At 58.8% G+C, this 24,511-nt stretch overlaps 2 protein-coding genes across 3 annotated transcripts; both read left to right on the forward strand.

Annotated features, from left to right (window-relative positions):
* Positions 1 to 634: 634 nt before the first annotated feature.
* MYCL (MYCL proto-oncogene, bHLH transcription factor) lies at positions 635 to 4,166 on the forward strand. The gene is made up of 2 exons (XM_075722071.1): positions 635 to 1,139; positions 3,607 to 4,166. The coding sequence occupies exons 1-2, from the start codon at positions 635 to 637 to the stop codon at positions 4,164 to 4,166; spliced, it is 1,065 nt and encodes a 354-aa protein (XP_075578186.1).
* A 3,538-nt stretch (positions 4,167 to 7,704) lies between these two features.
* TRIT1 (tRNA isopentenyltransferase 1) lies at positions 7,705 to 23,837 on the forward strand. Of its 2 annotated transcripts, none has more exons than XM_075721973.1 (11): positions 7,705 to 7,884; positions 13,946 to 14,086; positions 14,542 to 14,640; positions 14,855 to 15,003; positions 15,899 to 16,041; positions 16,327 to 16,438; positions 17,027 to 17,139; positions 18,302 to 18,379; positions 20,215 to 20,324; positions 20,669 to 20,786; positions 23,225 to 23,837. In XM_075721973.1, the coding sequence occupies exons 1-11, from the start codon at positions 7,705 to 7,707 to the stop codon at positions 23,362 to 23,364; spliced, it is 1,383 nt and encodes a 460-aa protein (XP_075578088.1). In that variant the 3' UTR covers positions 23,365 to 23,837. The 2 variants fall into 2 exon arrangements, with proteins under 2 accessions (XP_075578088.1, XP_075578089.1); XM_075721974.1 differs by having other exon boundaries at positions 14,858 to 15,003.
* Positions 23,838 to 24,511: the final 674 nt, after the last annotated feature.

The raw sequence follows: 24,511 nt of genomic DNA on the forward strand, positions 1-24,511 counted from the left end.
GTCCCCACTCTCCCGTTCGCTTTGCCATCGCGCTCAGCTGATGGATCCCCCCATCGCCCCCGGGCCGGCACAGCTGCGCTTGGCCTGGGTGTCCTCAGCCCAAATCTTCCTTGCAGGAGCCCCTCCTTAGCGCTTGCAGGGGGGGGGGGGTCCTCAAAACCCCGACCTTTCTGAGGACGGCACTGGGAGCTGGTGGGATGCTCTGGGGGGGGCAGCGAGGGTCCCCCAGCCCGGCGCTCGCCGTGGCCACTGGCTAATAGCCTAGTAGCCCTTTTAGCGGGGCCGGGGGGGGGTCGGGGGGGCGCAGCATCCCTCCCACCGTGCCCCCCGAGGGGGCGGGGAATAGTGCAGGGCCCCGCCCTTTATGCAAATCCCATCCCGGGGATTGGCGGGGGGCGGGGCCGGGCGCCGCGGGCAGGCTATAAGAGCGGGGGGGCACACAATGCCCCCGCCGTCCCGGCTCGGTGGCCGCCGCCGCCACCCGCAGCGCCGGGCGAGCTGGGCTGCACCGGGGGCTCCCCCGCCTTCACCCATGGGGCTGGGGGTGCCCCTTTGCTGAGCGGGGCTGCGGATCGGGTCGGGGGGGTCCCCCCCTTTTTTTTCCTCCGCCTCTGCCGTTCCCCCCCATGCAGAGATGGAGTTTGACTCGTACCAACACTACTTCTACGACCACGACGCCCAGGAGGATTTCCACCGCTCCACGGCCCCCAGCGAGGACATCTGGAAGAAGTTCGAGCTGGTCCCCACGCCCCCCCTCTCGCCCCTGGGGACCCCCGGGGAGAAAGCCTGCTGCTCCGGGGCCGAGGAGCGCTCCGGCTGCCTCTCCCGCTACTGCCTGCCCGGGGAAGAGCCGGAATATCTCATAGGGACGGGGGAGATCTTCGGGAACCTGAGCGCTTTCATCCTCAAGGATTGCATGTGGAGCGGGTTTTCAGCCCGGGAGAGGCTGGAGAAGGCGATGACAGAGAAACTTTCCACGGGCACGCAGAGGGCTACCCCCCACAAGCCCTCCTTCGCCCAGGATTTTGGGTTCAGCAGCTCGGTGAGCGAGTGCGTGGATCCCGCCGCCGTCTTCCTTTGCCCGCTGGCCGAGAGCAAGATCCCCGCATCCTCGGGATCCGAGGGCCAAAGCGATTCCGGTAAGGGACCGAGGCGCTCCGGCCACCCTCCAGCCTTGCTGAAACCCGCGTGGAGGACACGCGTGTCCGCACATGTGCGGTGCCGGGAGCCTCCCGGCCAGGCAGCGCCTTTGTTGCGGCTCCGAGCGAGCCCCGGTCCCGGCCCCACGAACAAAGCGGGCTCGGCTGCTCCCCTTCCCGCGGGGCTTCTGCTGGGGAAACCCCGGCCCCTCGCGGGGGGCTGCGTGGGGCCCCCCCCGGCCGCTGCGTGGGGTTCTGCTGGCCCCTCTCGCTCATCCCGGCCCCACGGGAGCTTGGCGGGCAGGTTGGCGAGGGGCAAGTTTGCAGCTCACCGTGGAAAGTTTGGGATTTTTTTTTTTTTTTTTTCCCCCGAGCGTTGCAGCGTGCTCTGCCGCCGGCTCGTAACCTCGGCTGCTCCCTCTGTGCTGTGTCCCCACTCGGGACAAAAGGCAAAAATGTCCCCCGGGGCTGGCAGGTTGCGGAGCAGCGGCCGCGTCCCCCGCGGCGGTGGCCCCGTGGGAGGGGGCAGGGACATCCCGCATCAGCTGTGGCGCGTCCGGGCCACCCCGGGGGCACGTCCGCTTGCCCCGCGTGGGGACACCCCCACCCCCGTCTTTACACGGGGGGTCAGGCTGGGAAGCGGGTGCCTCTGAAACCCACCAGCCAAGGGCAAGGCGGTGCCACCCCCTCCCCGCATCTCAGGCCGACCCCACGCATTTTCAGCCCCTATTTACCCCCCTCCCCGGGTCTCCCCAAACCCACCGGCCCCGTAGCCCCGGCGGGAGCCGTGCGCTGTTTCCCTCGCTCCCACGGCAGCGCTGAGGCGGCCCCACGGTGCTTTGACCCCCTTAAATAAATCTGCCGGTGGCAGCGGCGAGCCGCGCCGGTGGGTCACGGCGCGGGACGGGCGCTTAATGCCATTAGGAGCCCGGGGCCGGTAAGCAGGTCGCGGGCCTTAAGAGGCTTAACCCAAATTGGTGGGGCCGGCTGGGGGGGGGCCGTGGGGGTCCCCGTGGGGGTCCCCGTGGGGTCCCGGTCCGGATCCGGCCGCGCCACGTGGGCGCCGAACAAAAAGCAACAGATTGCAAACAATGAGAGGGGCCGCGCTGATGGGCGGGGGCGGCGGCCAATGAGGTGCTACGGCAGCCGGCCGGCCCCGCCGGCTAGCCAATGGGCGGCTCGGGGGGGCGGGGCCCCGCGGCCCGACTTTTATTAATGAGCGGCGGGGGGGTGCGTGTATGTATATGCGTATGTATATGGTGTGTATGTGTACACGTGGCTGAGACCGGCGCGTTGTGACACTGATGAGCGCGCCCGCCGGCCTGTGTGCGGGCAGCCGGTGTCCCCCCCAGTAGCTCCAGTAGCAGGGTGGCCTGGGCTCGCTGGGCAGAGCCCCCAAAGCCCGAGGGGGCTCGGGGCGTGGGTCGGGGGCCACAGGCAGGGGAGCGCCCTGGGGCCCGGCTCCTGCGGCCACCGCTGGCCCCCTCGCAGGAGGAGCGGGGGCCAGGCCTCTGCCCAAGATGCTGGCGGGGGTTTGAGCATCTTAGAATCACAGAATCTTGGGGGACCTTTAGTGAGCGGCTGTATTTTTTTCCCCCCAAAGCCTCAGAAAAAGGGTGGAAATGCGTTCCTTTAGGAGACCGATCACAGGCGCATCTGGAGCCGGGTCACCGTGCTGTCCCCAAGGGCCAGCTTTGTGCTGCTGGGGCAGGACAAGCTGCAAGGACAGCAGGCAGGGTACTTTGGGTCCAGTTATGCTTTATTTGGGTCTTGCTGTTTGCAGGTCTGATAACCTCCCCTCCACTGACTCCTGGCCTTGGGATGGCTTCGAGGTTCACCGAGTCTCTTGGAGGGACCCCTTCACCCCTCCCTGCCCCCCTCACCGCGGGGGACTGTCCCCTCTGTCCCCGGGGAGCCTGGGCTGAATGGGGTTTATCACTTGTGAAAAGTAACAAGTCACCGAAGTGGGAAGCTGCAGCCAAGGGGAACAAAGGGCAGCTCTGCCCCCCGCGTCCCTCATTTACAATTCCAATGGGCCATGAAAGCACCCGACCAGGATGAACTTTGGAGTTAGGCTGTCCCAGCTCCCCGGCATCCTGCTCCTCCTGTCCCCACGGGTAGGTGGGCTAGGGTGTTTCCTACCCAATGGTCCTTTATCCTGGACACGGTGCTCCTGGTACAGAAGTGAGGCAGAAGTAAAGCCCTGTCCCAATTTCAGGGGACTGGGCATGTGAATGTGGAGGGAAAGGTCCTTCCTGTGCAATGGTTTTGGAAAAGCATTTAAATTGCGTAATTCCTCCTGGAGGTCACAGATTGCTCATGCACTGCAAAGCCAAACTTTTTTGGGATGGCAGTGGGGAGATCATCTGTGGAGAGCCCCAGAGGGGTGAAGGGGGGTGACCAGGGGCTCCTAACTGAAGGTGACTTCTCTTTTTTTTTTTTTTTTCTCCATGTCGGTTTTGAGCAGAAGGTGAGGAGATCGATGTGGTGACTGTGGAGAAGAGACAATCGCTCAGCCTGAGGAAGCCGGTCACCATCACGCTGCGCGCCGACCCCTTGGACCCCTGTATGAAACGCTTCCACATCTCCGTCCACCAGCAGCAGCACAACTACGCCGCTCGCTCGCCGCCGGATGCCTGTCCCCCGCCGGAGCCGCCCCAGCAGATCGAGGATGAGCCACCGAGCGCTGCGGAGCCGGCCCCTGCCATCGCGCTGCCTGAGCCCAGCTTGCCGAAAGCCGGCAGCAGCCCCGGCTCTGACAGCGAGGACGTGGCCAAGAGGAAAAACCACAATTACCTGGAGCGCAAGCGGCGCAACGATCTGCGCTCGCGCTTCCTGGCCCTGCGGGACCAGGTGCCCGGGCTCGCCAGCTGCCCCAAGACACCCAAAGTGGTGATCCTGAGCAAATCCTCCGAGTACCTGCAGTCGCTCATCAGTGCCGAGAGGAGGATGGCGGCTGAGAAGCGGCAGCTGCGGCTGCGGCAGACCCAGCTGCTCAAACGGATTGCTCACCTCAAGGGGCACTAGCACCCAACGTGCCCCCCACCCTGGTCCCCACAACCCCTTGGCTCCCTTTCAATTTGCACATTTTTTATTTTTGTTTTGGTTGTTTGTTGAACTGTTGGCCCCTGGGGGCTGGAGCACGGGGTGGTCGCTGCATGTGGGGTGGCTGCAGTGGTGCTCCCGGCTGCGGGAATGGGGCCACAGCGGGGTCCCCCCATGGCATCACCTGCCTGGGGCTGGCTTCTTGGCTCCGGGTGTTGCAAGATTCCCCCTGTCCCTCCCAGTGAAGCTTTTTCAAGTGACTGGTTTGATGCATGGGCTCAACTCTACTCCCCCTCCCCGGCAGCCCCTGCACCCCTCTCTGCCATTTGCCACCAACAGCATCATTGGGAGCTGCCCCTGGGCGTCCATCTCGCCCTAAAAATCCCAAGCAACCATGATCTGCTTCAGCTCAGGGAAGCAGGTGGAGGCAGACACGGAGAGCCCGGCACGGGGCTCGTCTCTGGAAGGATCCCCATGGAGATGGTGACAGCAGGGTGGCTCTCGCCAGGGTTAAGGGCACCCCGTGGGCAATCCCCGTGCTCGGCTGGACCGTACCTCACGTTCTTACCACTTCACGCAGTAGCTTGTCTTGGATTTTATGTTCTAGAAACTGCTGCTGTAACTGCAAGTCTTATACTGGAGGCTGTGTTTTTATACTGTATTTTTGTACCACTTTTTGAGAAGTATTGGTAAAGAGTTTGCTTTTTTATATATAAAAAAACTTTTTTTTGGAGGGGGGGGGTTCCTGCTGCGGGGGAGGGCTCAGTCCTGCTGCACTTTAGGGAGATCAGGAAGGGGCTGGCTCCTGCTGGACCCTTGAGCTGAGTCCTCGCAGAGGCCGGTTCCCCCCTTGCAGCTCTCCAAACCACCCATTTGCAATAACAGGGGATTTTTTTCCCCCCCTTTTCCATCCTTGTGACCCCCTTTCCCACCCTTGTGAGCACCCCTTCACTAGCAGCCACTTAAAATCCCCAACAAAGCTGTGGGCTTTGCAGGGAGCCTGGCTGGAGGGGGCAGGTTGGGTGCATGGAGGGGGGCTGTGCTGCCTTCGAGGCTTCCCACTGCCTGTGCCACCCTTGCTGCCCAGCCTGCGGCAGGGTGCATGGGTGGCAGGGTCCCCTGTCCCCTCCCGGGAGGTGCTGGCAGGCGTGGCCCCACAGGATGACACCCTTGGGTCCCTGCTGAGAACCGTTAGCGTTAACACTGTGGTTGGATTTAGCACTTTCTTCGTTACCTCACACTTCATAAATAAATAAGTTTGCAACAGCCTGGGTTGGCTTTTTCCATGCAGGCGGCTGTGGGTTTCTGTGCATCGTGCCATGGGGCTCCCGGGGGGGGCTGGCCTGGCTGCTGTGTTTTGGGCTGTCCTGGCCACTCATAGGCACGAACAGAAATGAATGTATTTTGCACCAGGGCTTGGCTGCTTCGCTGCCAGCGAGACTGAGATCTTTGTCCCGGCTTTCTTCCAGCGATACAGAAGCAGTCACGGTGGTGGGGCCAGGGAAACAAATCACCTGGATTATTTTTCCTCCTTTTAAGTGGCTTTATTGGCAAGGAGGGGCAGAGAGCCCATGCTGTGCTTGGAGAAGCCTTTGGTGTAACCATAAACCCCCTGATGGGGCTCGGGGCAGCCAGTGTGGGGCAATGCTGCCCTGCGGGTCAGGGGATGGGGCCGTGGTTGGCAGCAACCCTATAGTGAGGGGGGAATGCAATGCGCTCGCTTCAAGGGGCATCGGAGAACTTCGTATACCCAGATCTGCCAAGTGGATGAAATTGTATATACGTGTGTTCTCCCTGCCGTCCCTGAACCCGATGCTTTTGCGTTTCCTTCATCCTGGTGGCAAAAGTCTTACTCTAAATGCAGGAGGGACACAGGATCCTGTTACTGTTGAGAAGTCAGAAGGAAGCTGCTGCTGCAGGAGACTCAATCACCCGGAGGAAGCCAGCCTTAAAAAGCAATGATTCCGCACGGAAACTCTTAAATACCTGCTCCCTTCAGTTCTGGCAACATTTCACACTTTCTGCATGTTGCATCATGCCGTGTCAAAGCATTTTAGAGCTTTAAAAGGTGCTCACAGGCACCGCAGCTTAAACACGGCACAGGGTGACCTAAATCTGACACCTCGCCCATGTGCAGGAAACAAAGCCCAGGTGAACCAGTCCCTCAAATGTTTATTTTTGTTGTGTGTACACTGACACTTGCAGACTGGCGTCTTTTTTTAAGTTCAAAGTGACCTTCCCGATAAGGTTTTTGGTAAGGTGTGGTTTTTTTCTTTTCATGCTGAAGGCACATAGGATGTTTAAACCATTATTTTTCTTTCTTGGAAATGATGTGCTGATCCCATGGCCTCAGCCGAGACCATCATCAGTGGAAAATGTAGTTGGCCTCAAATCAAACTGAGGAACAGTTGTGGTTTTGCACATGCCTTTGAGTTCTCCGGCTTAAAGCCCACGTACATAAATATATATCTACCTGAAACTCCCCTGGTTACTAAAGCAGATGTCTCCTTTTGTATTGCCACAGTAAGGACAAGGAAAGCAGACCGACAGTGCTATGAAGTGAGCAAAATAAACACGCAGGGCTCCTCCTCCTCGCTTGTTCAGTGCTGCAACTTGGCTCTAACCATCACAATCCCGCATGTCCAGGCCTGATGCACTTATTTTTTTAATGCCGATTGCCCTGCTCACACCTTGCTCCTTGCGACTCGCCCCCTTGCCTCTGCCACCGCACCCCCCAACCCACCTCTGCTTTCCCACCGCAGCTTTGCCCCTGCCAGCCCCGGTTTGCGCGGGGCAGCCTCAGCCGGCCCGGGGGTGCCGCCGGGTGCGATGCCGCCTTCACGCCTGGGCTGGCAAATTTTTAGGACAGTTTCCCCGAGGCGGCAATAATCCCTTGCCCTGCGAGGGGGGCCGGCTGCCCGCACCCCTCCCCGGCCCGCAGCCTCCTGCTCCCTGTTGCTATGGCAAAGGATGTGTGTTGCCAGGGAGAGACCCTCCTCCTGCCGTCGCCATGGCAACCGTCTCCCTGCCTTCCTTCTCCTCTGTTGCCACGGAGACAGTCGCCCGCTCCCCATCTCCCCGTGTTGCCGTGGCGATGGGGAAGGAGGACGAGCCTCCGTGGAGGCTGCGGTTGCCACGGCAACGCGCTCCTCTCTGTCGCCATGGCAACAGCCCCGCGCCTCATCCCCCTGCCCCGTTGCTATGGCAACAGCATCCTTCCCACCCCAGCCTACCCCCAGCCCCCAAGAAAAAAAAAAAAGATCCCACGGGGCAGAACCCCACTCGTGGCCACGGCCCGGGTGCGGGGGGCCCTGACGGCGGGGGGTGCCCGGGGGACCCGAAAAGGGCCCGGGGGCGTGGGGATGGGCAGGGCAGGGGACAGGGCCGGGGCCCCGGGCCGGGGCCGGGAGCCCCGCCTGGCAGAGGGACACAGGGCACCGGGCCCGGCCCCGTCCTCCCCGCGGGCGGCCCCGGCCCCGGCCCCGGCCCCGGCCCGCCCCCGTCCCGCCCGCCCGTCCCCATGGCAGCCGCCGGGCCGGGCCGGGCCATGGCGGCGGCCGCGCTCTGCCTGGGCCGGGCCCCGCCGCGGCCGCGGCCGCTCGTGGTGATCCTCGGCGCTACCGGCACCGGTAAATCGGCGCTGGCCCTGCAGCTCGGGCTGCGCCTCGGCGGAGAGATCGTCAGCGCCGACTCCATGCAGGTACGGCCGGGCCCGGCTGCCGGGGGCCCGGGGAGGCCGAGGGCAGGCCCGGGGGGAGGCCCGGGGAGGCCGGGGTTAGGCCCGGGGGTAGGCCCGGGGGGAGGCCGGGGGTAGGCCCTGGGGTAGGCCCGGGGAGGCCGGGGGTAGGCCCGGGGGTAGGCCCGGGGAGGCCGGGGGTAGGCCCGGGGTAGGCCGCGGCCTGCCGGCGGAGGCCGGGCATAGGCCCAGGAACCGGGAGACGCCGGTGCCCGGCCTGGGGCTCGGGGAAGGCCGCGTCTGGGCGCGGGGGAAGCCGCGGCCGGGCCTGGAGACCGGGGAAGGCCGGAGCTGGGCCTGGGCTCCCCGGCGGGGCCCTGAGCCTGGCTGGGGGTGCCGGGAGGCGGCCTGGCCTGGTACTGTCGGGGCAGTGGGGCCTGGTCGGGGCCCGGAGAGGCCCAGCCCCACGGGGGGCAGGCAGGGCTCCCCCGGGGTCCCCAGGCCCCGTGGCTGGGTGCCCGGGGGGGGACAGCGCAGGTGACGGATCCTGCCCACTGGGTACGCTCCCGGCCCTGGTGTCCCTGTCCAGGGGAAGGGGCCAGGCGGCCGGCCGGGGTTCAGGGTGTTTCGGGTGATGTCCCCTCCTGTAACACGTCCCCCAGCCGCGGGGCACGGCGTGGTTGGCAGCACTGGCAAGCCACGGGCTCCCCCCTCGCCTGCAGGGAGACGCGTACCCCTCTGCCACGGCTGAGACCCGCTGCATCCCTGTGCTGTCTGGCAGACCTGGTGAGGCAGCAGCGCTGGCTGGTGCCGTCTGTCCTTCCAGAGGTTGTTTATAGATGTAGCGTAAGTGAGGCTGTAACGTGGCAGACAAGGCGAGCGCTCCCCTCCCCAGTCACCCAGGAAAGGGACACCGACAAGATACGGGAAAGAGTATTAAAAATGGCATTTGCTACTTGCCCGTGACACTGTCTGTGGTCTCATCTCTTATTGCAAGCGGCAGCGTGGAATATATCGGTTGCACAGTCAGGGTCAGTAAACACCGAGGAACCGAGCCCATTTTTTTGGTCCTAACTGCGTTCAGCTACAAGAGCTTTGTCACAAGATGTAGATTTCAGGCACTGCAGGGATTTTGTTACTGCTTAGCAAAATGTTTTCCTTCCTAATCAACACTTTCACTGTTCTCTTTCTATAACACCTGAACTTTCCATCAAGTTTAATGTATTTATTATGCTTTTTAAAAAGGTGTTTTCTGCCAACAACGCCCTTTTTGTGCTGCTCAGAGATCAACTCTTGCTGTCCTGCGGCCACCTCCCCGTTTCCTGCGCCAGGCTGCAGATGCTGGTCTCTGTTTGTATCCTAGAGGACTAAATTTTTAAATTTAGCGCTCTCCTGAGTTTGGAGCAAGCAATCGGAAAGCTTTAATTTTATGGAATGTTTTCCTTAAGCTCTTGAGGAAAGAGTGTTTGAGGTCTGAGCTGAATTGACAAAATCCTGCAGGACCTGAGCAGAGCTTGGCTGGTGTGGCTTTACTAGTACTGACCCTCCGGACCCGAACAAGCCCTAGAGCTTTTGTTTGGTTATTCGTGCCCATTTGTGTGCTGTGAATGCTGAGGTTCTCGGACTTTTGCAGTGACCACCAGCCCTGCGTACAGTGGGCTTTAATATCGAGGAAAGGGCTGTCGACTTGAGTGATCCTGCGAACATGAGGCACCTTCATTCAGAGCTCTGCAGACGTGGCTGGAGCCAACCGGCGTGGTGCGGATTCTCATTTCACACTGGTGGATGCTCTGAAGCGTGTATTTTGTGCTCTGGTTGTTTCAGGTCCCACTATGGGAATGCAGGCGCTGGGAGGACCCTGGCTGCAGGCGCCCAATGGCATCTGGGCTCGAGTGGCTCTTGTCCTCCTTTCCTTTTAATCTCATTCTAGCGTGACTGTGGAGCGAGAGCCGAGCGGCTCCGCTACTTTTATCCCCTAACGCAGTGTGCTTTCTGCGTGGCCTCTTGGGGCGGCGAGGCGGGGGAACCCTGCCTCTCCAGGCCCCGGCCGCCTGAAGGCACAGCCTCAAGCAGCTCACGGCTGCGCCTCCCCCACCATGCTCCACTAACCCCCGTGCCCCGCTTAGGCGGCCGCAGCCAGCCAACTGGGTCTGCTTTCTTGCTGGCTTTGTTCCCGTGGAATATTGTCTCCTTGCTGTGTATCCCTCTGCCACGCAGAGCTGGCTCCGGTGTCCTTGCGGAAGAGTTGCTGGGTTTTAAAAAATCCCATTGCTCATTCTCGACTGACAGCTGCCAGCGACCGTGTCGCCCTCAGCCCCCTCTGTCCATTCATTGCCGTGCCCCGTGCGGCTCCGCGGAGCTCTGACAAATGCTGGCAGTGTTTTGGGCAGCTGCTGGGGCTGGAGCCAGGCTCGGGAAGGGGCTGGGGAGCCCTGAGCCCACCTGTTCCTGCACACAGGCACCCCTCTATCTCCAGGGCGTTTTCGTCATGGCTGTGGGTCACTGTGGTCAAATTAGACTTAGCTGCTGCCTGCGTGCAGCTCAGGAGCTCTGGTTAATCTGATAGCCTCTTAATCTTTCTTTTTGTCCTTTCTGTTGCCGTTTGTCATCCCAATGAGTTTTGTTTAGGAGTAAGTCATTCCTCCGGAAAGCCAGGCGGGGTGAAGCCAGTCCTGTTTCTTCGTTCCTGGCTGAGCAGTGAGTGTGCAGCGATCCTGGTGCCAGCTTGCTGGAGGGCCCCAGCCACTCCCAATCCCACTGTCCCTTCCGGATTTCATCCTTGGAAGTGGAGATGCAGTCCTTCTCCAGAGGCTGTTGTAGCACACTGGGTACATTTGCCAGTTCGCGTGTCAAGTCAGGACATCTTAAGGCCTTTGCTGACATCCTTCTCGTGGTGGGGATCAGAGCAGGGAGTGAATCGTGCTCTCCTTGCACCCTAGCTTGGTTTGGGTCCTCCATGCCTCTCTCCAGCAGGGAGATCCCTTGGCCCTTGTGTAATATTCGTGCTCTTCCTGGCTGTAGGTGGTTGGGCTGTGCCTGGGGCCCCTGTGCTGCACAGCCATCATGTCACCTTCTGTACTGTGCTCCTTGCACACAGGGCAAGGACAGTGTCTTTCCCCCTCCAGTGCAGATGGTGACAAAGGGATAGAGTCTGGGATCGCACATGACACTGGTGGCAGAGCAAGGGTTTGGGAGAGCCCAGCCTTCCCAGGCTGTGGGCTGAGGATCCTCACAGGCACCATTTCCTCAGGATTGCTGGTGTTTGTGTCTCTTGCCTCAGTTTCCCCACCCTTTAAAAGGGGGGACGGTGCTGCCCTTCCAGCAAAGCACTGTGAGCGGTGGGGCTGACCTGCCCGGGGGTTTCAGCGGCAGAGGTGGGAGGACGCTATCAAGGCTAAGCATCTTTAGTCCCTGGCTTGTATTCGATGTCTCGGAGGCCTGCTGCTCCAGGCTGCTGCTAATCTGTTTTGGGGCCTTAGAAAGCAACAAAGGCTTATCTGAGCTGCTTGCTGAAAATAGAAATGAGTGCCGGGAGGACGTCTCGGTGCGAGGCCCTGCCGACAGCCAGCTGGTGGAAACCTTCTCTGGGCTTTGCTGGGTGTGTGTAAAAGGCTGCCTTTGTTTCCTCCCAGCCCACACACTGACACCGCATTCCTCCTCCTCTTGTTGCCAGATATTCAGGGAGGCTCTCGGTGTTTAATCTCACGGAGAACCTTGGAGGACTGGAGCCGGAGCTGTAAATCCCAGCTCTGCCCGTGCAGGGCACTGGGAGCTCCTGTCTGCCTCTGAGCTTCCCCGTCAGCCCTCTGTATTGACTGTGATTTCAGGCAGACAAGTGGGAGTCGGAGGAGCTGGAGGGCTGGACTGGCCCTTGCCAGGGGAGAGAAGGCGCTGAGCCAAAGCTCACCATATTCAAAGGCTTTCCCTGCTGACTGGAGTCCTGCGTTGAATGGCACTGCTCAGGCTGGGCTGGGTAAGGGAAGGGGATCAATAGGCTGCAGCCAGCCACGGGGCATGTTGGCAGAGAGCTGCCTCTTGGGCCTCTCCTCCTATCTGCTCACCGTCCCCTGGAGCCAGCTGGGTTTCTGCAGGGATGAAAGGAAGAGCATTTGGTTGCCCTCCCGCTCCCCCCTTGCTTCCTGCCCCCAGGCGAGCCTTTCTCCGAGGGACCCGGAGCAGGGGCTGGCCCTCGGCCTCCAAGCAGCAAGTGCAAGAGTTAAGCAAGACGGGGAGCGTCTGCCAGGCTGCAGCTGGTTCGGCCGCCCCAGCCGCTTGCGTGACTGCTCCAGGCAGGGATCGGGCTTCCCTGCTCCACTAACCTCGGATCGTCCCTTGCTGCTGCTCCGTGCCTTCTGCCTGTGGGTCATCTCTGTGTCACCTTGTCCTTCTGTCTGGGACCAGGGGAGGCAGCGGGTGGAGGCCACACTGCAGCTGGAGGCTTGGCAGCTTCTCAGAGGGGATTAAGGGAAAATTTGTTTCTGGAAGTCTGGCCCTCTGGCTGGGGTGGTTTCTGGGTGACGGAGGAGGAAATGAGTACAGCCATTTTCGGTCTCTTCTCCCATCAAGCCAGTTTATCCCAGGCTGGGGGACTGCTCCAAGCAGGGAGGTGCTGAGAGCTGAACGCATCCTCCCTGCGACTGCGGCACGAAGCAGAGCCTCAGCCACCGCCTGGCACGGAGGGTGCTGAGTCCTTGGCATGGCACAGAGCTGGGCTGGACAGAAAGGCTTTATGTGCCCCACTGCGCCCACGTGCCTGCTGCCAGCACCCTCAGGGTGCGGGTCCCCGCTCTGATCCCTGTTTGTCTGCAGCTCTGCAGAGCCTCGCAGCACCCGCTGACAGGCATGCCTAGGGCAGTGCCAGGGCACGGGGGCACCCTGCGCCAAGGAGGGTTGTGTTTGCGTGCCATGGGGAGCTGGGCGAGGAGCCTTCCTCCCTCCTCCTGGGTGAAAGATATTCTCATCTGAAAGGGCTCTGCTCACGGGACCCAGCTGAGCCGTGGGGATGGGCTGCCAAGCTGAGGCAGCTCTGGTACTTGCAGTGCCTGGGTCTGCGGGCTGGGCTGTGGCTGTTGCTTTATGCAGCCTGGAGGGTGGATTTGGGCTATGGCTCAGATGTGTGCTGCTGGGATCGCAGGTTGCCTTGGCTCTTTACCAAGAATGCTCACAAAAGGTTGGTTTGGGTGGCTTTTCTTTCTGCTCTGCTTTTAGCTGTCTAGCTGAGGGCCAGCGTCTCTCAGTGCTCTTCAAGGTTGTATATCCTGAACTCGAGATTGAAGACGCACCTTGAAGCAGCGAGATGCTGCTGGTTGCGCTCACCGGTGTCTCCTGGCACCTTGGTGCAGGACACTGCCTCTTTTCCCCTGGGGTCACTGGCCTGCACTGACATGTTTTGCTTCTCTCTGTACCTGGCCAGCTCCGTGAGGGCAGGCAGCAGGCGGTACTCCAGGCTTTTAAGGTGTGCGTGAGCTGAGACCATTTGTGTGTGTTTAGGAGGCTCCATGAAGTTGCATGTTGCATCCAGAGAGATCTTTGTGTGCTACGGGAAGCACTGATCCTTGTCCCCAAATGAGATTTGGTGCCGTGCTGGAGACAGGTGCTGTGCTTGGAGAGAGGCACACCTGAGCTTTTAGCTGTAACAGCAGCAGATGAGGAGCTGGCAGCTTGGAGGCAGCTGCCCTTGTTGTTTTGGAGCTCTGTGCTTTGGAGCCAGGCTTGCTTGGTTACGCTGACCGGCCTGTGACACTGCTCTCTGATCGCTCGATCAGCATTTCTGTCCCTAACTGCAGGGTTATATCAGACCAGGAAAGCAGTCGTGAGCGGTTGGACTCACGGTTCGTCTCCCGTGGGCAGGAACAAACACCAGAGAGGCAGTTTGGCCCTGGCAGGAGCAGGTGTTGGCAGGATTCCTGCTGCCTCGCCTGAGCAGGGCACGTGCCCCTGCCTGTGCTGCCTGCTTCTCCAGAGACCAGCGAAGAGCTTGGAGGGGTGATAGGGGCAGGCAGCGGCTGTGCAGGGGGGAAGGAGCGGTGGTCAGTGGGGGTTTCACGGGACGCAGAGGTGAATGACAGGCTCTTCTCTTCCCCAGGTGTACAAAGGCTTGGACATCATCACGAACAAGGTTTCTCCCCAGGAGCAGCGTCTGTGCAGACACCACATGATCAGCTTTGTGGATCCCCTTGTCTCTAACTACACAGTGGTGGATTTCAGAGACAAAGCTGTGGCTCTGATATCCTTTCACGCTGCAGCCTGCCTGGCTGAGCAGATACGGACTTCCCCCCTCCACAGCCAGGCCTGCGAGAGAGATCAGTGTTCGCATCAGCCTTGGGCTCTCCACACTGCAACTAACTCCAGTTTTCAGAGGACACTGCTGGCGAGGGGGTCTTGGAGCTTCTTTTTCCCAGCTAATGCTCAGGGCGGCCCCCCCTCAGGGCTGGCTGGGGAAGATCTCTGCTGCGCTGCAACAGTGGTGAGCTGGGTATTGCCCTCCCTTGCAGTCCCTGTGTGTCCCTGAGTTCTGGTGGTAGCTGGCACAGGTAGCAGAGGATAGCGAGAGATGAGGGACACCTAGAACCCTGACCTGCAGCCTCCCTGGCTCCTTGGGGCTGGGAGAGTGGGGTCTGCGCTCCCCACAGCCCTCCCTCCCTGCCATGGATCTCTGCTTACGCTCCCTGACTGCGGCACATTGAAGATATCTTTGCCCGAGACAAGATCCCGATTGTTGTGGGAGGAACCAACTACTACATCGAGTCCCTGCTCTGGAAGGTCCTTATCGACACCAAGGTACTGTTGGGGGGCTGCGTATCCCTCCAGGAAAGGGTGAGCCCCGTGCTCAGGGCGGGCTTCCTGCGACCAGGCATGGTGCTCCCCCTGCTAGAGTGGGGCAAGGAGAACCAAAACCCCCTCATTCATCCCATGGGACTGGGGGATCATCTTGCTTGTGCTGGCCTTGCACGTAGGTGAGTGGGTTGACTCAGGGTTCCTTTGTGCCCCACAGGAGAAGGCCAGCACGGCTCCTGGGCCGGTTGCCGACAGGAAGGTGGAGCTGGAGCAGCTGGACAGTGTTGAGCTCCATCGCCGCCTGAGCCAGGTGGACCCAGAGATGGCGTCCAAGCTGCACCCCCACGACAAGCGCAAAGTGGCCAGGTGAGCTTGGCATGCGAGGGGCAGGGGGTGCCAGGGCCCAGCACCCCTTCCTGAGGGAATCGCATGCCTGGGAACATGGCAAGAGGGGCTCTCCCATCCCAGCCGGGTGCTCCTAGCCTCTTAGAAGGTGCTTGAGGACCTTGGAGCACCCGTGTTAGGGAGCTCTCTGGGATTTGAGACCTTTGGCCACACAGCCCCCAGCTTGAACTGCCTTTGGGGTCCAGGACAGCGCATTGCTCCTGCCTTGTGTGCACTGGGGCTGCTCCTGTTGCGGTGCCCCAGCAGCAGGGTTTATCTGGAGCTATTTAAAGAGCAAGCTGCAATGCTGGCTGAGTAACATACCTGAGCTCTGTGGGAACAGCACGGCAGCAAGACCAGGCTTGCTGCTTTGGCGGGCCCATCCCAGCCGAGCCCTGGCCTCGGGGGAGCAGAACACCGCCCACCCCATTCGCACGGTGCAGGGGGATGGAGGGTTGGGAACCCTGTGCAGCTTCCTCCACCTCCCTGGCTGGGCTGGGCTGAGCTGGCGGTAACGCTTCGCAGCATCCGCAGCGTTTGCCCCTTCCCTGCAGCCCTGCCTGGCTGGAAAGGGCAGGGCTGGAGCCAGAATCCTGTCCCCTGCAGGGCTTGTCCTGGTGCCAGGCAGGAGTGGGTGGCTGTGTTCTGAGCTCCTTGGGTGCCATTGCTGTGCTCTGCACTGCGTTGCACCCCCGGGACCTGGGTGTGCTCGGGATGCCAGGCACGGGAGGGGGCAGAAACCTGCCCTCCCCCACATGAGAGGGTTGGATCGCAGCGAGTGTCTGCGGTTCCCTTTGCTGGAGCCCCCAGGGCTGCTGGGGAAATGGAAAAGCTCATCCTCACCCAGCCTCTGAGCTCTGTCTGTCTCTGCTTACAGGAGCCTCCAAGTGTTTGAAGAGACAGGGATCCCCCACAGTGAAATCTTGCACCAGCAGCAGGAGGAGGAAGGTGGGGGACCCTTAGGGGGGCCCCTGAAATACCCACATTCCTGCATCTTGTGGCTCCATGCAGACCAGGCAGGTGAGAGTGGGCTTTGCACAGCTCCTGGCTGGCTGAGCGTGGTGATGCGGGGTTAGGGCTGACTCCCTGCTCCTGCCCCAGCCTCCTGCCTGAAGAAGGCAGCGATTCTTCTGGCATCAGTGGGCATGACAGAGGAGTCGCTGCCCTCGCCTGCTGGGCTCTGCCTTCCTCAGGTGGATCAGGAGGCTGGCAGTGCCAAACTGAGTCCTAGCGCATTGTCTACTTGTGGGCCTCCTGAGGGCACGGCTCCGAGCGGCTGAGTGTGTCCTGCTCTCCTCCTCCCAGCTCTGGACCAGCGGCTGGAGAAGCGGGTGGATGACATGCTGGCTGCAGGACTGCTGGAGGAGCTGCGGGACTTCCACCGACGATACAACCAAGAGAAGGTGGCTGAGAACCGGTGGGTGAGAAGCCAGCTCCCTTTCTGCTCCCAGTCCCACCTGCCAGACCCATGCAGGGCCTGGACTGACTCTCCCTGCAGCAGCTCCGATGTATCACTGCTCCCAGCCCTCTCCTGGCAGTGCCTGCTCCTGCGGCCAGGCCAGCAGACGGGACGTGTGCCTGCCTCTGCGGGGGCACCATCAGCAGAGAGGTCTGAACCAGCCAGATCCTCCAGCACTTCCTGGTGTTCCCCGCCAGAACCCATAGACCAGGGCTGGTCAAACAGCAGAGTCCCTGCGGGTATCAGCATTGAATTAATTTTGCCTGGACCATATCTGCCAAGTGGTGACATTTCACCTCAGTAAAAATTACTTGGTGCTGCCTGAGTGTTCACACAACATGGCTGGCATGGACTGTCAGGGAAGGCACCAGTCTGCGTTCCTGTGTGTGCCTGGCTTGGCTTGTACCCCGACACTGTGGGCTTGTGTCACCTGTGGGGGTCCTGCAGGGTGAGGCACAGAGATCTGAGCTATTACAGGGAGGGTTGTGGTCTCCCAGTGTTCTGAAGGAGACTGCCTTGACCCCTGTCTCTTGTCTTGTTCTCCAGGCAGGATTACCAGCACGGCATCTTCCAGTCCATCGGCTTCAAGGAGTTCCACGAGTACCTCATCAGTGAGGGGAATTGCTCGCCTGAGACCAGTGCTCTGCTGCTGCAGAAAGGTGAGAGGAACACGCTGCGTGCCCTACGTCCCTCAGCCCCACACAGCTCCAGGTGACACTGTGTAATGGTCTGAACCAAGCTCAAACCTTGGGGCAGGTCTTGTTGGGGTTGAGCTGCACCTTTCTCTGCATTTTCCACTTCTGCCAGCCCAGGGGGGCAGGGACTCCTTTTTCAGTGCTTGGAGGGTGTCTCTGAGCACACCCAGAGCAATTCCTCCCTCCATTCCCCCAGGCCTCCTTGCAAGATGTACTGGGCACAGCGTGACTTGGCATCTGGAGTGTGTCCACCGGTGACCTGGGTGAGGGGATCCCATCTGGGATGTGAATGCTATGGAGAACAGGGCTAGAATGAAGGAATGAAGCAGAACTCAGCATCTAGTTCAGCAGCAGGATGGTGGGAATGGATCTGGGGATCTAGCAGATCTAGCTCTTCGATGGCACGTGTCATTGAATGAGTGTCTGGACTGATGCGTTGTTGTCAGAGGAGAGAGTTGCTCTGCTCCTCGGCACAGCGGAGCTCCCAGGAGGAGTCGGGTCTGTGTTGAGGAGGGTTCAGTGTGAAGCAGAGATGGAGGCTGAGGAAACCACAGAAATCATAAAAGGCTTGAAAACAAGTCTGGTGCAGAAGGGTCTTGTGTCTGCTCAGGAGATGATTATGGAGGGATATGATAAGTCTGGTACTAAATATTGGAAGGTTGTACAGTGGTAAACCGTCCTCTGGGCCCACTGTGGGTAGGACAAGGAGTCCTGGGCTCTGTTTATGCAGAGAGGTATTCAGTTAGGCATTATGAGAGCAGTGCAGCCCCTGAACAGATTGTCCTACCTGCTAAAAGCTTCAGGGCTGAGGTTTTGGGCCCTTTCCACCCTGTGTTTATTCAAGGGCATTTGGGACACCTTGTCCGGCCCTTCTGTGCTGCTGCTGCCCCTACACTCTGACAGGGCTTGGCTGCTTTGTTGTGATGACCGCTTCTCCCTGCTGGCTTGGAGACCTCCAGACTGACAGTAGAAATACTTCCCTTAATGAGCATGGTACCATCCAGCACAAACTTTTGCCTTGTGTGACTTGCACTGGAGCTGACAGCCTCTTCTCACTCTGCTCTGAGCTCAGCTTGCACCGTTGTGCTGACCTTTGCTTTTATTTTTTACTCCCTCTGTTTCAAAGGGATCCAGGCCCTGAAACAGGTGACCAAGAGATATGCGCGGAGGCAGAACAAGTGGGTCCGAAACCGCTTCCTGAGACGTAAGTCCTCTGTTCCTGCCCTGCCTCCCCATCCCTGTTCTTGCATCTCTTCTCATCCCTCCTTGGCCCATCCCCTGCTCCCGGCTCAAGAGAGGAGAGTGGTGGCTCCTCTGCTTTGGGGCAGCGTGTGTTGGGGGGGACGTGACTCTGGCGGAGTGTCCAGGCAAGATCATCTGATCCTGAATCCAGCAGGATCAGACGATCCTGCCTGGATTCTTCTGCCTGGCCCAGGCAGGCTGCCCTGGCTCTGCAGGTGTCTGCTGCTGGCCAGGTCCCTCCAGGATCCCCCCACCATGCTCTGCCCTGCTTGCCGCCCAAACATGTGGGAAGGAGAGCAGCCGCTCGGCCCTCCTGAGACAGCCCACCCAGCACTGTCCATGTTTATCTTGCCCACAGCCCGTCTGCCCAGACGCTCAGGAAGCCAGCTCCTTCTCACTGCTTCCCATGTACCCCTGGCTGCCTGTCAAGGGAAGATCTTCCCCTCCCAACAGAAGTGCCATTGGGACGGCTAATAACCCAACAGAACAAAGCAAGCAAGGCTCAGCCCCGCGGCGGGCAGCAGTAGATGATGACGGCTGCAGCATCCTTGCAGCATCCTTGCAGCCTATCCTGCCGATGGCTCCTGAGGGGCTCGGGGAGGGGGTGCCCAGCACTGTCCCTTTCCCCACGCACCCACACATGCTCCCTGTGCAGGGCAAAAAGCCCAGTTGACAGCTGCCCTCCGGATTAGGAGCAGGAGCCCACTGGCTGCTCTTAGCCTGGGCCGTGCTCACTGTGGTGGCAGGGAGCCAGCAGGACTTCCCTGTCCCAGCCCCAGCCTTGGAGCAGGGCCAGCAGCAGCAGCTGGGAGCCGGGCACTTGTTGAAAGGTGCTTGGTAGGGGCAAAACAACAATTAAAAAAAAAAAAAAAAATGCCAGGGAGAAACTAGAGTCAAAAGACAGGCTTTGAACAGGGTGCAAGAGCTTTCTTGGAGCCATGTGCTTGGTGGCTGTGGCTCACCTTTCTGGTGGCAGGTGTGCTTCAGATCAGCCCTGTCGGGAGCTTGTTTGTGGTTACAGCAATAAAAAGCAGCACCTGCTGGAGACTGGCACGCGGCAGCCTTTGATGGCTTTGTCCAAGCGGGGCCGTGTGCCCGATGTCTGCGGGCCGGTGAGCCGCGACAGGGCAGCGACATCGCCGGAGGGAGTGGGTGCTCTCTGATTGCAGCTCTCTTGCCCTGGCTGGGCTGCAGCGAGCGCCCCGTGCCCTCGCGCTGGGCTGGGGGAGGCCGAAGGGGTGGCTTTGAAACTATGCCTTGTCAAGTCGAGGCACTAGTAGAGTGTCTCCCACCATGGCCTGCTCCTGGGAGCTGGGAGCGTTGGCCCCTGCAGCTGCACAAGCAATTACAGCTTGGAGTGGGAACCTGCACCCGCAGATTCCTCATCCAGGCTCCATGCCTGCATCTCCTTGTAAGCCTTGTGTGATAGCTTTGTGCCTGGATCTAGCTGTTGATCATCTCCGGCCTCCTGTGGACCATGGCCGTGATGAAGAGTTTGCTGTTACGATGGGCTGTCGTTGTGCTCGGATTTCGTACTGCTGTCCTGAAGGCAGACAACCATGAAGATGCTTGCTTGATGTCTTAGGCCTTCTTGCTCTTTGTGAGGGTGGTGACCCCCTAGACTGAGGTCTCTGGTAATTTTGGCTCTGGAAAGGCTGGTGCCGCTTGCTTCTGAACGCTGAAGGACAGCTAGATAGGAAAGAGCAGATCCCCCCTAGTCACGGCGTAGCCCCATGGGTGCTGGGACATGATGCTGGGGAGGTTCTGGTGGTGACCTGCCTTTCTGTGTCTCGGTAGGTCCCGGGCCCAACGTGCCCCCGGTGTATGGCTTGGAGGTGTCTGATCTCTTGCGGTGGGAGGAGGATGTGCTGAAACCTGCTCTGGAGATTGTGGAGAGCTTCATCCAGGTACCGGGTAACTGGAGTTACCATGTGAGCTGTGGCTGAGAAGCCAACTTTGTGATAGTCTCCAGGTCTCATAACTTGGCACTTAGTCTCTCCCATGAGCAGGGCTGTCTGTGTACATGTCCAGCCTTGGGCTTTCCTTGCAGCGGCAGAGGGTTGTTGTCTAAGCTGAAAATTTCTCCTAATGCTCAGTTCTCTGCTTGTCTTGCATGGTAAAACTGCAGCATCTGTCCTGCTAACCTTAGTGTCTGGGTATAGCAAGTTCACATCCCAAACTCTACCAAAGTGAACACAGCCAAGCAAATTTTCATAGTAGAAACCAGTTTGAGGCCTTATTTAATCTACAGGGACGTGAGCCCCCAGCAGAGCCTGTGAAGATGGAGTACGATGTATATGAGAACAAACGGAGTCATCGCGTGTGTGAGCTCTGCGACAGAGTCATCATCGGGGACAGGGAGTGGGCAGGTAGGATCCGGCAAGGAGCAGAGGAGAGGACCTGGGAGGGGGCACAGTGAGCGCAGTTTTGCGGAGGGATGGAGCGAGGCAGTTCTCCGGAGCGGAGCAGCTTCCTTGGCTGTCTCCTCTTGGCCGGATGACCCTCAGCACATGATCTTGGGCTTTCAAGGATTGTTTACAGCCCGTGTATGAAAGCAGCCATTTGCAAGCCCAGAGGGCGTGCAGGAGCTGTGCCACAGCAGCCATCTGTCAGGCTTGCCCCCCTTCCCCGGCGCCCGGTAAACACTGCCGCTCTCTGCCGTCACGCCAGACGTGGGGATCTATACGTGGCATCAAACCTCAGAGCTGTCTGTGTTTAGTCAGGGCTGCTGGTCCTTTTCAGCACTTGAGATACTTTGTCAAAAAGCACAGAACGAATTTGTTTCTTCAAAAATTTTCTTGTGCAAAATGAAAGTTTCTTGATGTTTTTAACAGCTCAGTTTTGCTCCAGTATCTCCTATTTGTGTGGGTTTTTTTTTAAAAAAAATATTCCTAGGTGTAATGGTAATAGAAAGGGATTTTCTATTTTCTATAGACTTTAGAAGAGCTCAGTTGGAATCAGATTAACTCAGTGAATTTATCTGTGCTGTGAGGCTCATGCTGAGAACCAGAAACAAAAAGAGGTGGAGAAACTGGCTGCACAAATGAAACTGGTAAATCTCCATGTGTTGCCCAAATGCAGTATATGCAGACACAATGCAAAGATAGATTTCCCAGGTCGTTGGTCATTGGATTTGATCGAGTCGCTTATTCCTGTTGAGCCAGGGAACTGCTGAAAGCAAAGAAGGAAGTTGGCTCAGACTAGGAAGCTCATTGTAGTGAGATCAGTTTGTAAGTGTAACTGTTATTTTAGCCGGTCTCAGCTGCCTCAGCTTGGAGGTGCTTTGAAGGAGCTCTGTCTGCTCTAGAACTAGAGGACTCCAAAAGCTATCAGGGTCCGTGCCGTCCTTCCAGGTCCAGCAAGCTTTGTGACCGAGTGGGAACTCCTCAAGATCCCCCCAAACACTACAGCTGCAATTCCATGCCCTCTAGGGATGTCATCCCAAATTCTGATGCATGATGACAATACCTTTCTCAGCCAAGACCAGCTGTTGTTCTCTGCATCCAGCTGAATTTGGCTCAAATCCCCAGATGGTGGGAGAAAAATGGTCCAAAATCTGGGTGTTACTTGTAACTGCAAAATGTAAAAGCTCAAAGGGAAGTGAAAACAGTAGTGGGAGCTGAGTCGATCTGCAATCTGGTCTTTTTCTTAAGTCAAGTTACAGATAGTTCTGGGAACTGCTTCCCAGCACCCCACTGGCTCTGGAAGATTTTTAAATTTTATCTAATTTTACAATTTGTATGGACTTAAAAGAGCACACCTCCCCAGACAGCAGCAGAAACCAGTGCTTCTTCCAGCACCTCTGCGCTTTGGTGTTGCTTGCGACAAACTGTAAGAGGTGAGACTTTATTTCAAGCTGAGGGTGACCCTACAGCATTGTGATAAAGCAGCAGCTTTGCATGTAATTTCATCCTTTGGCAGAAAAAGATGGCTGGAAAACACCTAAGGGCCTTGATTCAGTGAGCACATACCCTTGTTTAATTCAGGCCCTGCTTGAAAAGTTTGCTGCTTTAATTGCTGCTCTGATCTCTTGGAAATAGCAAAACCGCCCTGCTAAGATGGTACATTGGTCTGGTTAGACAAAGCGCCTTCTACTTAGATCATACCGCTGATACAGGAGGTTTTACTGTCCGTAAGTATGTGATTTCAAACAGAAACGCAGCTCCTGCTGCCCTGCTGTGTCAGTATAAGTTGCATCCTTGGGATTATGCCTCTGTTCCCATCCGACTCCTGCTGAAGTGCTCCGGTAGCTGGGGGCCTTGCCCTGGAGTTATGCAAAAGCATAATTATGCTCCAGGCTCCGTCCTGATCCGCTCTCTAGATGTACAGGATATGCCCGGTGCTGTGGTGCAGGCACCTAGCCTTACAAATGATCCTGGCAGCGCTCCATGGGGTGGCGGATAGTTGCACAACCTCACCTGCACCCTGCGATGTGCCGCCTCTTTGGTAACGCTTTCCTTTCTCCCGTCCTCCTGGCGTCGTGTCTCGGTTGGGAGCGGGCTTGCTGGGAGAGTTGAATCCTGACAATCTGGCGTCTTCTGCATATACAGAGCCATGTTTTTCCCTTCTCCCAGTCCTTCCCGTGGTCAGGAGAAGGCTTGGAAGAGTTGTTCCCCTCTGAGCCCCGATAGTTTGGCCTAGAAGTGTCCTAAGAAATGGCCAGGGCAGTGCTTGGGAGTTCACTTTTCTGCGGGAATGAATTGTGCGGGAGGATGGGAAGGGAAGGTGCTCTGCACTGCATGGGGGGATCGGGTCGGGCGTTTCCAAGTTCCCCAGAGTTAAACGCTCTGTTTGCCTCTTCCTCCAGCTCACACACGATCCAAATCCCACCTGCACCATCTGAAGAAGAGAAGGAAGCTGGAGGCTGCCAGCCGCGCTGCAGAGACTGAGGGGGACAGTGGGAGCGCAGAGACCTCGGGCGAGGACAGCAGCTTGCCTTTGCCGTAGGCCTGCAAACCGGTTGGCAAAGGGGAGCAGCCGTGCTTCCACCTGTACGGCGAGGAAGCGACTTAGTCCTGGGTGGCCTTGAACCGAACGAGCTGAGTCATTTTTTTCGGGACGAGGCAGGTGTGTAAGTGACGGCCAAAGGCTGTCGGCTGCATCAGATCCTATTCATGTGGCCTCATCGCGCCGTGTTCCCATGCTTCCCCAGCCCTACCTGGAAAGGGCTGGGCCCCGGGGCAAGGCTGCTAGGAGCATCCTCCCATGCCAAGCGTTAATTCCTGCCAGAGACGCAGCATTATCCTTGGAATGGGTGAGCTGATCCTGCTGGCATGCGAACGTGTCGTTCTCAGAGACAGAAATACCCTGCACTCCTCCAGCTTGGCCAGGAGTGTAACTCGGGAGCTGAGTGAGCTCTTAACTGCCTTTATTGTGGAGAGGATATTTTTTTTTCTTTTATATGGAAATAAAGTTGCAAGATTATTGTGGGTTCCCCTCCCTATTAACAAGCGCAGTTTTCTTGCTCTCTGTTCCCACCTGGCCCAGGTTTCCTGCTTTGGGCACAGGGCAAGACATCCAGGCCTGGTTCCTTCTTCCAGTCGCCTTTTCTGCAGCTTCTGAGGGAGCTGAGCAGATGTTCTCAGCTTGGTGGAGGCAGGCTGATCCCTATGCACGGAGCAGGTGCAGAAGGAGCTGGCACCTGTTAAACAGGAACTTGGAAATGATCTCATCAAGTTTGCAACAGATGAGGCTGTCCTAGTTAAAGCTGAATTCCCGGGGGTTTACACTGTGGTTTGGCAGTGGGAACCGGTCCCGCATTTGAATCCGAGTTGCTGAGCAGCAAATTCCTTGCGCCGCGTCCGCGAGGCAGTTGGACTCCGCAGCGTCGTTCCTGGAGGACGCGAGTGCTGTCTGCGCCACCGCGCTTCCCGGCACGCCGCTCTGGGTGAAACCGGGAGGGCCTTTTCCAGGGCATTTGGGATTCTCCTGGCAAATGCAATCAAGACGGTTCCTCCTGGGAAGGCTTTGGGGGTGGTAGAGCACAATTTTTTCCTTCAGCTGCTTGCGATTCACCATGTGGCAAGAGCCATCTCTCGGGGCGCAGCCTGTGAGGGGAAGGGCTGCGTGGGCAGATCTGCTATCACAGGCTCTG

This window comes from Pelecanus crispus, chromosome 16 (assembly GCF_030463565.1).
Source record: "Pelecanus crispus isolate bPelCri1 chromosome 16, bPelCri1.pri, whole genome shotgun sequence".
Lineage (NCBI taxonomy): Eukaryota > Metazoa > Chordata > Aves > Pelecaniformes > Pelecanidae > Pelecanus > Pelecanus crispus.

Excerpts from the sequence above, each read along its gene's own strand:
- MYCL (XM_075722071.1), top strand. The coding sequence starts at position 635 with ATGGAGTTTGACTCGTACCAACACTACTTCTACGACCACGACGCCCAG. Across the intron at positions 1,140-3,606 it reads CGAGGGCCAAAGCGATTCCG|AAGGTGAGGAGATCGATGTG; the intron begins GTAAGGGACCGA and ends GGTTTTGAGCAG.
- TRIT1 (XM_075721973.1), top strand. The coding sequence starts at position 7,705 with ATGGCAGCCGCCGGGCCGGGCCGGGCCATGGCGGCGGCCGCGCTCTGC. Across the intron at positions 7,885-13,945 it reads TCAGCGCCGACTCCATGCAG|GTGTACAAAGGCTTGGACAT; the intron begins GTACGGCCGGGC and ends TCTCTTCCCCAG. Across the intron at positions 20,787-23,224 it reads CGGGGACAGGGAGTGGGCAG|CTCACACACGATCCAAATCC; the intron begins GTAGGATCCGGC and ends CTCTTCCTCCAG.